Source organism: Phalacrocorax aristotelis, chromosome 3, assembly GCF_949628215.1.
Source record: "Phalacrocorax aristotelis chromosome 3, bGulAri2.1, whole genome shotgun sequence".
Taxonomy (NCBI): Eukaryota; Metazoa; Chordata; class Aves; order Suliformes; family Phalacrocoracidae; genus Phalacrocorax; species Phalacrocorax aristotelis.
The window spans coordinates 73,400,529-73,414,402 of NC_134278.1; the positions used below are offsets into that span (position 1 = coordinate 73,400,529).

Sequence of the window (13,874 nt, forward strand, 5' to 3'; positions counted from 1 at the left end):
TATTGAAGATACTAAAACAACTCCAGAGGAAATGCAAATATAAAATAAATAGTGATGACATTATTGGAAGTTGTATCATTATATTGCATTTAATGTCACATTATCATAACATATTAGCACCATAAATCAGGCTGGTGTACATGCATTATTCAGTGAATTATTAATTTTTAAAGATAAATTATTTATTGTTTATACAAACGCTTGAGAAATTCAGTGTCATTAGCTAAATGATATCAGACGAAGACTTTCTATGTCATGGGATATCACAAGCTTTGTCTGTCTTCTATAAATATTTTACAACTCTGAATTTTAATGTTTTGATACTCTGGACTTATTGCATACACTGAGAAGTTAGTAAATAACAAACAAGGATATGAAATGACAGGACTGAAATGAGGTATCCTGCTTTAACTCCAGATATGAAGGCTTGGGGCAGGATTCAGCTGAGTGCCTCTAGCTAACACTCCAGGTTCCGCAGCCCTGCTCCCTCCCTCAGAGGAGCGGGCAGTCATCCTGGTTTTGGGATCATCCTCAGATATTCCTGGAGGGGCACTGGCTGCAGTTTGGCCCTATAGCTTGTAGCCCACTCTGACTCTAAGGGAGATGTGAGTAGTTCCCCAGGGCTTTTCCAAGGCCAAAGCCAGGCAGATGCTTTGCATGGGATGTGATAAGAAGAAGGAGATGATAAAGTAAAAGGCCATTCTAGCTCACAGCTTGTGCATCAATCACCACAAACTCTCAGTGGCAATTATTGTATATGTATGGCACCAGGAAAAGCTTGGGCGTCACACCAATTGACAGTGATGACAAACAGCTGACAGCAACTCTTAAAATTAGCTTCTCTACCACTTTTCAATTATTTACTCAGAGATTCATTTAGTCTAATGCCATAAGGGACTATAGTCGTCATCCAGTCTGATGTCCTGTCTATGACAAGCTGAATAATTACACCAAATGATTCTTATCTGAAACTCATAACTTCAGATTGAGATGCAACAATTCTCTTCTTTGGGCAAAGTAGACAGCTACTCCTCTTTTATGAAATTCAAATCACAGAGAATGTATCATATTCATAGGTAAAATACAGAGGAGTCTTTTGAAGTTGTCTTTCAGAAGATATCACACTCCCACTATCTGATATAGGCTCCGAGCATTTAGTGGGATCAGTTGGCAGAAATGACAGATTTGCTTAGGAAATGACCGAGAAGTTCAGACGTTGCTTCTTCTGTCTCTGACTGGACTCTCAGGAAGATTCTTGACAGATAGCAACATCAAAACTCTTTCCAAAGTTGGGCTCATCCAGACACTAAAGTTGAAGTAAAAATACACCAGGACAGAAGCAAACCACCAATGCAGTTGCAGTAGAAGGACGGGGTTAGAGCATGGCTTAGAGGTCTACAGGACATTAAACTCTGGCACCATCATGTATCCTCAGTGACCTATTTTTTTTCACTGAACACTAGGTAAGTGATTAATCACTGCAGACAGGCAAGGTGGGAAAGAGATAAAGAGAGGGAGAACTGAACATCCTGTTAAACATCTTGTGGAATCCTGCCCTTGGCACGAGCCAGCAAGTTCTTCTGTGGGAAAAGAAAGCCTGTGGGAGAAACTTTCCCAGCTCTGGATTAGAAAAGGAATATTCCAAAGGATATTTCCTCTCCTGCCTTTTCAAACCTGCCTCTACTGCCTGGGTTGGGCACCCTATCTCCCCCTGCTCTCCCAGCTGGATAGCCTTCTCTCATCAACAGCTAATACTCTTGAGTTAACTTAAGGCAATATATAAAATAGATGCTGCAGTCAGCCTTCAGTGCACACTGATGATTCAGCTCTGGGTGTGACAGTTGCACAATAAAACTTCTGATCTTACTACCAGAAAAGTAAAATCAAAGAACCCAAAAAGGCAAGAGCTGAAAATCATATATAAAAAACAAATCCTAAAATGATTTTGTTTGCACAGTCAAGCAACTTAAAATGGTATTAGCAGTTGCAAGATTGCCTGCTAATTTTTCCCCTTTTACACAAGAATTATGATACAGACCTTACTTTTTTTTACTAGTTTTCCATTGAAGTCTTGCCCTATTAACAATTCCCAATTGTTCCCAATGGAAGGAAAAAAAGAAAAAAGAGAGAGAAAAGAATGAAGACTGTATAAATAATAAACTACCTGTCACTTTCTAATTTCTGTGTACTTGGGTTTTCCTGGTTAATGCCTTTTTAATGTTTTGTTTGTGCAATGTGCTCTTTAATAAAACATTTAATGATATTTCATATGTAATAAATATGACTAAATATTAGTCATGAATTAACTTTTGTTAACACAGTTCTTTTTACAAGTACTGCCAAACTGCAGAATTAAGAATTTTGAAGAAACAAAAGAATAATAAGCATCAACAAATACAAAATACAAAATTATCATAGCATCTGTATGCTGGAGAACTTATTTTCTTTAAAAATATTCTTAATAAATATTTATGTAGTTTTAAAGGCTTTAGTAAATGCTAATACAAATATGCTTTTGCCATGATAAATTAGCTTTAATATAAAACTAACTCCAGATGACACTGTTGTCTTACATGAAAAAGTGATACCTGAAATGGTGAAAATTTGTTGCAGGAATCTTCCACCTGGCTCACTGCAGCTTTCTTAGAAATGGTGTGAGGATGCCTTTTGGGTTACACACCAACATTGCCATTATATGAATTGTGTGCTTGGCAACCAGTGCTAGCAGCTTTAAATGGTAAAGCTCACTTTTCAGATTGCCTTAGGACTAGTTCAAAATCAGAAAAGGATTAAAATTTTTTTTTTTCAAGACTTATCTTTAGTGAGCACTCCAGATAAATATTGCCGTTAATAGGGGTACATGAAATAAATGCTAAGTAGTAATACAGTAAGTGTTGGTGTTTTAACTTTATGATTAATATGAACTGTGAAAGGGATTTGGGTTACTTTGAAAGGCAGCAATTATGAGAGGAGACAGAAATCCCAATGTTTAAAAAGAATCCTAAGAGAAAAGTGCTTGTTATCACTGACTGTGGCTTGAGTATGGTTGACTGCAAATGAGCCAAAGCATCTGTTAACATGGAGAAGGGAGGCTATGAACTGGTATACTGCTACCTTGAACTAAACATGAGAATACTCATGACATTGACAAGCTTCGGTAATAACAGCTGAGAACTAGTGAAGAAACTTAGAGATTAAGTGACCTCCTTTGACCTGCAGTTTTACAGACCATGGTGACAGCTGTATGAAAGGATGCAGTAGCATGACTGGTGTGTTACATGCAAGCTGTTACTCTGTAGCTGACTCAGAAAGGATATGACAATGTAATAGGATGTCTATGGTAAGAAGCAGACTAGCATTAAAGGGAAAACAAGGAGAATAAATGGGGTCATCTGGGAAGAAAAGATGATTTTGTGAAGAATGCAACAAACTATAAGCAGGTGAAATCACCACTAAAGAAGCTGTGTACAGGCTAGTAAAGCTACGTGACATAGCTCCTTAAATATTCCTAAAACTGACTAGGGACTATAGTAAATCAACAAGATACATCTTTGTAAAGTTCTGTAACACCAGCTGAAAAAAGACTGCAAAAATCTCAAATGTTGCGCTCGAAAACAAGAAATTACTGCTGATGAATCTAAATTCAGTCTAGGGTAACAGAAATAAAAAAAAATAAATACGACCAGACATTTAAAAAGAAACACGGAACCAGAGTAAGAAGTGAGAAATATCACTAATAAATAAAGATCAAATCTTCCTAAGAAAATTTAAGGGTATTATCAATTGTATGTATATAAAGAAGGATAATGCAAATAATTTTTCCTTATCTCATATTTTAAAAATTGAGTTATAGAGCTTCAATATTAATGGTACGGGACATTTACTGAATGGTAGAAAGTAATATTTTAGGTTCTGCAGGAATCTAGGGGCGAGAGCACAGGGGAGTCAGCTGCACGTGTGCATGTGTTCATGTGTGCGTGCTGGTCTGCACCAGCAGCTGGAGTAGGGCTGCAGCCTCAAAAGCTCAAATGGCATCTGAGGCTAGCCACAGGGCAGACTAGGTGTCTTAAGTCCAGCTGCTGGAAGGATCCACCATTATATATATATATTTTTATATATATATATATATATAATCTCTCTAATGGACTTCCGTTCTGTCCAGCCAGAGAGAGAAGCAGGATGAGGCCATTGGTGCTGTCTGTGTTTGTGTGAGTGCTCCAAGTGTCTGTCTATGATCTATATGGCTGGCAATGTATATATGTATATATGTAGTGTGTGCGTGTGTTCTGTGTGAATGTGCCTGCTGGGGCAACACCTTCAGCCTCGCTAATGGTTGGACCTGGGGATGTGGAGTGGCAGCAGCCTTGCGTCTCTTGGGTTATTGGATCCAGCATGATACATTTTCCTCTAAGAACTAAATCATTTTGTGTCAGCCTCAGTGGTAAAAGGAGAAGCAAATATGAGACATTTATCTAATTCCTAGGATTGTGACTAGTATTCCAACTGCTTTTAATCTGTGTTGGGTTTTTTTCTGTCCCTTAACAAGAAATGCTAAGAGAATCTGGGAAAAAAGGGAAAGCTTCTGTAATTTCTCTGTCCCCTTCCTGGCTTGAACACACAGCCTGTCTTTGGGATCTTTCCTAGTCTTGCCTCCTGCCAAAATTCTTCTCCTAGCAGTACAGAAGTAATACATATCCCAAAAGAGGCCCTTTTTTCCCTCTTGTCAGTATGTTTTCTTAAATTATCAGCAGGCACGTTTGTCTAGTTTCAGCAGAAACTTCTATGTTAGGATGTACTTTGTCAGGGCACTGTACCTTTATATTATGCTTCAGCAGTCTCTCTGACTGTAGAAGCAGCCATACTTCAACTGTTCCAGATCTCTACCTAAAGTTGAGGCTGTCACAATGTGCTTCCCCTCCCCCCAAACTGACCATTATTTCCTGAGACCATGATCAAGCAATAACCACCAGTGGCGGTTGTTATGGATGCATCTGATCATGACGGCTGCATCTGGCTCAACATGGATTTGGGGGAGACAGGTAAGAACACAATAGCCAAGTGCTAATTTGAGCAATGCACCCACCTAACCATAATGCTGGTCAATGTCTGACTCAAGCCAAATTTGGAAGAAGCTAACATTTGTAGTTTGTATGCAAATATGAGTCAATCATCTTACTTCATAAATAGTGAGCAGCCCAAGAGCCCTTTGAGCTCTCCTGCATGGCAGCAGTCTGCACAAGACGTTCCCTTAAGTAGGGATGTCTTTCAAGGTTATGCCAGCTGCAAAGATCCCTTACTTCTCGATACTGAGAGACTCCTTGTTGCAACAGATCCTCAGTAAGTGACTAACAGCTTGCTAAACTTTGTAAGCTTCACTAAGATTATATCTTAGATTGATTGTGCACAAGTAATCCTTTAGTCATAAATTGTTGACCAAGTCTGGGACTAGGATTGGATCCATCCCCACCTAGACTCCTCTGAGTAAGATTTCAGAAAGCAAGGGGGTCCTCTCTGAACCTTGTGACTCAACAGGAAGGTCTCCCCAGTGTGTTCGACTTACCCTGTCCTCTATGCAGTAAATAATCAAGTGTACCTTGTCATCAAATCTTGTTAAACCACTACCGCACTGTTTTAGATCAATAAACATATTGCTGCTGCTCTTTCACAAGTGAAGTACATCACTCCATCTGCGACAAATTGGTGTAGTCGGCAGCAGCATAGGAAGTACTATCACCGATTATTTATGGAGGCATGGAGTGAACCCGAGTCCCAGCTTCTCAGAGGAGTGGGCTTGTGACAATTGGCATAATTGGGAAGCTGTTGAAGAGCACCTAGAGGTAACCAGGCCATATGAAGGATGGAAAAAGGAAAGGAGTTATCTGCAAGATGCTAGGTACCTGTTTAGAAGCTGCATATCAAGAAAGGGAGAACAGAAATAGGAGCAGGACCTAGAGAAAGAAATCGAATGTAGAAAGGCAACTGAGTTGTACCTGTGTTTAAAAATTGAACAACATCAAAACAGTTACAGGAGAAAAAGGACAAGAGCTGGGGGAAGAGGTTGAGATGACGCTTATGCAGGTCCCCACCCCCTTGACATTGTACAGATCAGGAAACTAATAGTATCCTTTGAAGACTGGGATGGAGATACCTGGGGTGATCCTGATGATGGCAAGCCAGAAGACAACAATCCTTTGTTCCCCACAAATCCTCCTGAATATGAAGCCAGACCCATTGTTAAACCAGAAAGAACTGTGGGACCACGGGGTGGTCATCTGCAACATACCAAACAAACCATCCCCTAGGATCCATTGTGACTGACAGACTTCCAAGAGAGATATACCAAAAAAGCAGGTGAAACTGAAACTGAATATTTGTGGCGAGTATGCCTAAGTGGCAGCAACTGGATAATGTTGAGGAAGGATGAAGCAAATGGCTATTGGGGTCCAGGAGTTTTCTTAAATTTAGGACCTGACCAGACAACTACACCCCATTCTATCACCAGCCAAGTAGCTTATTGGGCTGGAGGAATAGACACCATGCAGTGAGGTGAACCCTCCATAATCCCCATTAAATCTCTAAGTGAGCTCTCCACAGCCATCACAAAAGCTGCTTGCATACAGGCCATGCATGAACGGGGACCCCACGATGTCCCACTGTCTGCTGTAATAGATTTTGCAATGTTAAAACCACTCAGTAGAGGAGCCCCGACAATTCATTAACCCTATCTAGTTGCAAAACAGGATGCGTTTAGAAGAGATACCGAATATCATAAAAAACAGGGCAATAATGCTCCTAAACAACTCCCTAAACAGGCGGAATTAATGCACAGCATTGTTAACTACAGTCATGAAATGGGCTGGGATGATGCACCAGCTGAAAAAAACCCTAAAGCCCCGAGGAGGAGAGCATAAGGTGAGACCTGTAAAACAGGGAACAGGAACTAAATCAAAGGGAAATAAATCTAAAAACCTGCAAACAGAATCTCAAGAATGGAGAACTGAGCTATGGAAGAAGGCATTAGCCCTAGGCGCTCCCAGAGTCCCAACACAAGGTCAGCCTACTGGCATTATCTTGAGCCTGATCAAAGTATCCCAGAAACATGATAATGGTGAATGGGGGGAGCATATTTCGACTCTGCCAGTGCCAGTTCCCAGAAAGGGAGATTCCTCCCCCTTAGGGAAGGCTTGCAGGACATTAAGTCAAAAAATGAGTAATGCCCAGAAGGTGACTGGGTGGATCTGTCTGTCCAGAAAGTGGACACTTATCAGTGGATAAGTGATGACGGCCCATATATTTTGATTCTAGTTGGTCCTCAAGGACGATTGGTGAGCTTTCTGATAGACACAGGAGCACAAATTCCACTACCAACAAGATGCCGAGAAGCTGGGAGTGTCACCCGGATGGCAAAGAGTTAACATTACCAGTGTGAAGGGAGCGAGTGTTGTGTGTCAAACTGCCAAGGTCAGTTTATGGCTCCAGGGTGAGAAGTGCATGTTGACTACTTGCTTTGCAATTGAAGACTGTCGTGAAAATATTTTAGGATTTGATGTTTTAAACGGACGAACCTGGCACATGCCAAATGGCAGTGCGTGGTCCTTCAGCTCAAACATCGATCCCAACCTTGGTAGAAAGAGGGAGGCTACACTGCGTGTACTTCGTGCAGCTCCTGCCCTCCCCGATTCATAAATTACTAATGTACTACAATATCTGATTTCTGCTGCAGCACAAAATGGAATTTCTGAATTCATAGCTGATTTAGAGAAATGACAAATTATCTCCAGAACCCACTGCCAATATAACTCACCTGTCTGGCCAGTTCGGAAACAAGATGGGAGGTGGCATTTGACAGTTGATTATCGGTGCCTACATGCTAATACAGCCCCCTCTAACAGCTGCTGCAAACCTAACATCAACCTTGCAAGAAGCTGCACACCCATGGATGGCGGCACTAGATGTAAAAGATACGTTCTTTATAGTTCCCTTAAAGGAGGAGGATAAAGAGAAGTTCGCTTTCACTTGAGAGGGAATACAATATGCCTTTAACAGACTCCCACAGGGGTATAAACATTCACCAACAATTGCTCATGCCATACATGCCAAACTTTTACAGAAGGTCTCACTCACTCAGGATGGGAAACTATACCAATATATAGATGATATTCTGATTGGAGGAAACTCCCCTGAGGAGGTGGGGGGTGTGAAAGCAGCAGAATGGCAAGCGCTAGCTAAAGCAGGAACTGAAAATCCAGACTGAAAATGTCAGGGACCAAGTAAAGAAGTAAAATTTTTAGGTACTTGGTGGATAGCAGGCAGTCCAGTGATTCCTCCAGATACCTTAAGAAAAATCAAAAAGCTTCAAATGTTCTAATCAAGGAAGGAGTTACAACAATTAATGGGAACTTTAGGATATTGGAGAAAGCAGGTACCTGGATTTTCTATAATTTCCAGGCCATTATACTCACTCTTACAGAAAGGCAAACCCAGAGAGTGGAAGTCAGAACATAAAGAGGCGGTCAAAACTCTAACTGAAGAATTAAAAACATATCAGTCACTGGGACCAGTACACACCTGCAACCCTATCATAGCTGAATGGGGTTTCGCCAAACATGCTACTTACTGTATCCTTTTCCAAACTGGCTCTGATGGGCCAAAAAGACCTTTATTGTTTAGCTCAGCTGCATTTAAAGAAATAGAACAACGATATCCTGAATGGGAAAAGGGACTTTTATCTTTAGTCCAAGCAGTAAAACAAGTTGAGAAAATACATCAGGCACAACATGTGCAAACCAGAGGATAATTTAATTTACTAGAAGCAATCCTAAAGGGGACTGTGCCCCCAAAAGGAGTTGCACGAAAACCCTCTATCAGAAAATGCTATGCCTACCTAGGAGGAGTTGCAGAAAATGTGCAATTAACTGAGGGACTCGCTAAGGTTTCCAAATTGCAGATGCCCATAAACAAAGACCATTTAGTGTTACAACAACCTTTTCAACCTTCACCAATACTGAATGCACTGCCCCTCACTGAGGGCACACCAACAGAAAGCATTTGGTCTACAGATGCTTCAGCAAAAAGGGTAAACAGTAAATGGCAATACAAGGCCATTGCATTAAATATTACCACCAGCAAAAAAAGTAACAGAAGAAGGTGAAGGCAGTGCAGAAGTAGGAGAAATAAGAGCAGTTGTTATGGCAGCACAGAATGGAGCAAAAATCATATATGTCGAGTCTTACACTGTGTGGGCTGGTGCCACGCAGTGGCTCTGTCAATGGGAAAACTTGAACTGGGAAGTAAATAGATCCCCAGTTTGGAGAAACAAACACCTTTCAAGATGGGATGGGGAAAAGCTCACGCTAAAGATAATCAACCAGCCATGAAGTGTAATGGAAAGGTAGATGAGTTAGTTAAAATTAGAGAAATCACCTTAAATCCTGAGTGGCATCAGCTGGGAGAATGGTTACATGAAAACCTAGGTCACACAGCTAAGGAAGCTCTTCACCTTGCTGCACAGGGTAAGGGCTGGCCCGCAAGCCTGAAAACTTGTGCAACTATTCTTAAATGTCCCCAGTGTAGACTAAAATTACAAGTAGATCATCCTGCTAAAGCACCACCTCTACATATCAATGAAGGGAAAACTTTATGGTCTAGATGGCAAATTGATTATATTGAGCCAGTCAAAGCCTCTGTGGGATATCAATACATCCTCACAGGAGTGGAAGTAGGCTCTGGCTTGCTTATGGCAACTAAGTGCCGGAAAGCCGATGGGCAAAATACGGTGCGATGGCTATCACTTTGGTTCTCAAATCCACCTACTACTCATGCTATACAAACCGATAATGGCTCACACTTCTCATGTAAGGAAGTGCAAGACTCAGCAAAACAATAAGGAATTAAATAGCTATTTCACACCCATACTGCCCTCAATCAAATGGGATGGTAGAAAGAGCAAATGGCTTATTGAAAAGGAGTCTCAAACTGCCTGAGGCTCAGTGGGACACCCGACTTTCCAAAGTACTCCATCAACTAAATAATCTATACGGGCCTACTGAAAGCCCTGTAAACCTAGCATTCTTTGTAAAAATTGAGCTTAGCGCTCCATCTACTGGGAAAAAAGAATATCTGACAACATTACAGCCAGGACAGCCTGTCATGGTCTGTAGGTACTGTGCCTGTGACTTTAACGAAACCTCGTGGCCCACTTGCCTGGAAAGCTACTAATAGCAATGGTGCAAAACATAGAATTAGCACATGTTGGATTTTTCCTTCTTTTTAATGGGGTAACCTGTTCTCTCCACTGAAACACGCCTCTGTTTTCTCTTACAGCACCCCACAGAATGGCAGATGGAAATGCTGTCTGTGTTCATGTTGCTAGTCCAAACCCTGACAATGCTGCTCCTCCTAACCTGTGGTCAAAGAACCCTGGAGCAGCCATGGTCCCAAGCCTGAGTTACATATACCAGAAGTGTAGGACTAAATTCTAATAAAGACTTGGCCCTCTTAACTGTAGTAATGCATGGAACTAAGGTATATTTAGAAAATTAATGGAGCAGGGATCCTAAGCGTTTTGACCGACTACCCTGACTCCGGGGAGTGACAGGCCAGGAAGGATACTGAGTGATCAATGGATCTACCTATGAGAAGGCATCTCAAATTGCTGTGTACAATAGCACACCAAATGGAACACCAAAGGATACAAAACTTTGTGCTGTTGAAAGATTAGACTGTTCGTACAATTTTACTTTATTACAACCTGGTTTTGTAGTTTGCCTCTGGGATCACCATAATGTGCAATGACCCACCTTATAATTTAAATTTAAAATAGGCATTACTAGGCTTAGTACAACAACGTTCACTCCATCTGCGACAAAGCCCTAAGAAGCTCAGTTGAGTTCTGCAGGGTATTCTCTGATTTCTTTATAATTTGTAAACTGAAGGTATAGAATCATGCAATCAAACTCCATTTCTATGAACCACGGAACAAAGAACTGTGTTGCTTAATTATTTCACTCAAGCAGTGAATAGAAGAAAAAATATCACATGGTCTTGGCTTGTAGCAATATAACATTCTTTTACATCAGTAACATGATACATTTGACTAAATACGTACTTAGGTGGACCTACCTTTGATCTCATTTTTCTCCATTTCTTTCAGTTCCTGAACAAACAGAGACTGACTCTCGGTAAGTGGCCAACTATTATACAACACCAATGCTTGTATGATATACTTGTGAGACTGTAAGAAAATGCAATATGTTAACATGCTGAAGACAAAGATTATAGTAAGCATTCAAAAGTCCTGTAGGTTAGTAAACTGCCAACTTTTGAACTCAGCAAATAAAACACCTAATTAATTTACAAGCTTGCACATTACAGTATTTACAAGAAGCTTTAAAAATTAGTGTTAATTCCACAGATTTTAATTCCTGTGAAATTGAACAATTGCTCATGTGTTTATCAAGTGAAACTAAACTAGGCTACAATATACGGAGCTGCATTCCTTTAAGATTTCCATGTAACTCTTCTGTGTATGTCATGTGCTAAAATAATTTTGTCTTTGATTTTAAGACCTACTGCAAGGCTTTGAGGCCTAATACTAGCACTCAATAATGTCTTAATTTGAGGTAAAGGTGACAGGATATATGAGTTATTTTAAACATTGTCTACACTGAACAGGAAATTATTCTCGTTAAAAATTGTTTTCCAAATTCTAAAGCCACTTCTGAGTCAAAGGAACAACTCTGGAATTTATTTCTCAATAATATTTTTTTTTTTATATTTTGTTGCAATTGAACTCAATTACCGTGAAAAATCACAGTAGAGAAACACTTGGAGATAGAAAAACAGGAACTGTTTTAGATAATAAATGTTATTTTTCTAAGACAGACAAAAAATACTAAGTGAAGTCAAGAAAAATCCATGGTTTTGACATCCCTCTCTGAGAAACTTGGCTCAAGTAGCGGCTATTGCGTGTGTGTTACTAAAGCTTTCAGCTGACCAGCAATAGGTGTTTCTCTATTAAAACTATTAAATCTGGCCTTCTCTTACATCCTATTTCAAAGAAAACTCACATTGAAGCATCAGAATTTTAACTTCGTTACTGGTAGTTTTTTGTCCCTTAGCTCAAAGTTATGCCATACTTGAATTGGATTTAGCAAATGAAGAACATTTAAAGATTGAAAATATCACCTTGATTTGAAAACAAAATGACCCGTTGTTATTTGGGTATTCATATATGTACATTATCCTTTCTCTGTAGCCTCATTCAGAAGCTACCAACAATGTTAATTTTGGATTCCTTGTTCTTGCCTCAGGATATCAGATCTCCGCATGTACCAAAAGAATTACCCAGAATTATCAATTTATCAGTACCCCTTCATTGTTTGTTTGCTCTGGTTTGGTTTTTTTGGTTGTGGTTTTTTTTTCCACCTTTTCCAAATCCCAGTGATTTGGAATCTCTTACTTGTTGCGGACTTCCATCATTATTTTGAAAGTTTTCCAAGAGGAAAGATTCATCTTCTGATGCAGGTAGACCTTCTTGTACAAGTCCTGGCTTGAAAGAAGTTTTGGTGTCCTTTAAAGATGAAATATGACCTTTTTTTTTTGATCCTCCAGTTTCTGATTCCTTCTTTGTAATACTTTGAATAATCTGGGTTTTGCTTGCTGCAAGGTAATAAAAAATATCAGCGTTAATTTCCAGAAATTCTGGTTTATTGGTATGAGGTAAACAGATGCCCCCAGAAACTGTAAATAAGAAGAATTACCATAGTGAATTTTCTCATGCTGTATTATGCTCACAAGGTTCTAATTAAAATTATGCTTATATCAAATACTATCCTGATTTCATTCTGCATGCAAATCACAAATATCTTCAAAGTCAATAATGAGAAATTTGAAAGACTGTATATATAACCGTTGTTACTGTTTATAAAATCTACAATTTTTCCCCCAAACCCCACAGTTCTTTCCTAACCTAATTTAATAAATTGCGTGCACCTGTGGAAGGAGGGGAGCATTGCATTGGCCACAGTTCTGGCAACTCCTCTCCTTACAGAAGTCTCTTACGTCAATCTAACAAAAAGATCATAACTGACTAAAGTTTAAAAAAAGCCAATCTTGGAAAAAGCTATAGAACTGTTTGTGGTCTATCATTTGTAAAGTTATATCATTGTCTCCTAAGGAAGGAATTAATGTGGAAAAAATGTGAAACCAGGAATGTGCTAAAGAAGGGCTGTAAAGAAGTATTAACCAGAAATTGTAAACTTGTGTCCGTTTCTAATGCCACTGATATCTATGATATTATCTTGCCTGAAAATCTACAGAGAAAGGAAAGAGAATTCTAAAAGGAAGTATCTCACAGAAAATTGAATAAGGGCAAGATTAACACCTCTGGAGAAGCAGCTTCACCTGTGTTACACTAACTATAGCTGGACCATCAACTGGGAAAGAGATATCTTTTTGACTTCACTGAGGACAGAAGGCTTTACTCTTCCCAAGGTTTATTGTAGAAGCAAAGGATGATACTATATCATTGCAACACTTCAAAATAAAAATGTACAGTTTCATGTGTGTTGACAAAACATCCAGGGAAGTTCACAGGAGTTGACAGGACTGTTAGACCAGATTCAGCAAATTTTACAGGTGGTGTGCCAGTGTATAAATGCCAAATCGAAGGTCAAGTGTGCCACTAGAAACTTAAAGGGAGGCAAGAAATATTGTTTCTTACAGAAGTCAAATGCCATGGAACACTTGCTATCGCATCCTTCCTCTGCATAAGGCAGTGCTTCCTGCTTCCTTTTTCCTAAGAAAATCAGTAGAAGGCAGGACATGAACACAAGACTTTGCAGAGGTGCTTTCTTCAAGATGTCTCAAACTCC

At 39.7% G+C, this 13,874-nt stretch overlaps 1 protein-coding gene across 1 annotated transcript in view; it reads right to left on the minus strand.

Moving 5' to 3' along the window:
• The window catches only part of ADGB (androglobin), a 130,321-nt gene that overhangs the window by 12,031 nt on the left and 104,416 nt on the right, over positions 1–13,874 (minus strand). The window contains exons 28-29 of the mRNA XM_075087998.1: positions 12,461–12,660; positions 11,122–11,233 (exon numbers count right to left, since the gene is read on the minus strand). Of these exons, the coding sequence (XP_074944099.1) occupies positions 11,122–11,233; positions 12,461–12,660 (312 nt within the window). The remainder of the gene's footprint in view (positions 1–11,121; positions 11,234–12,460; positions 12,661–13,874) is intronic.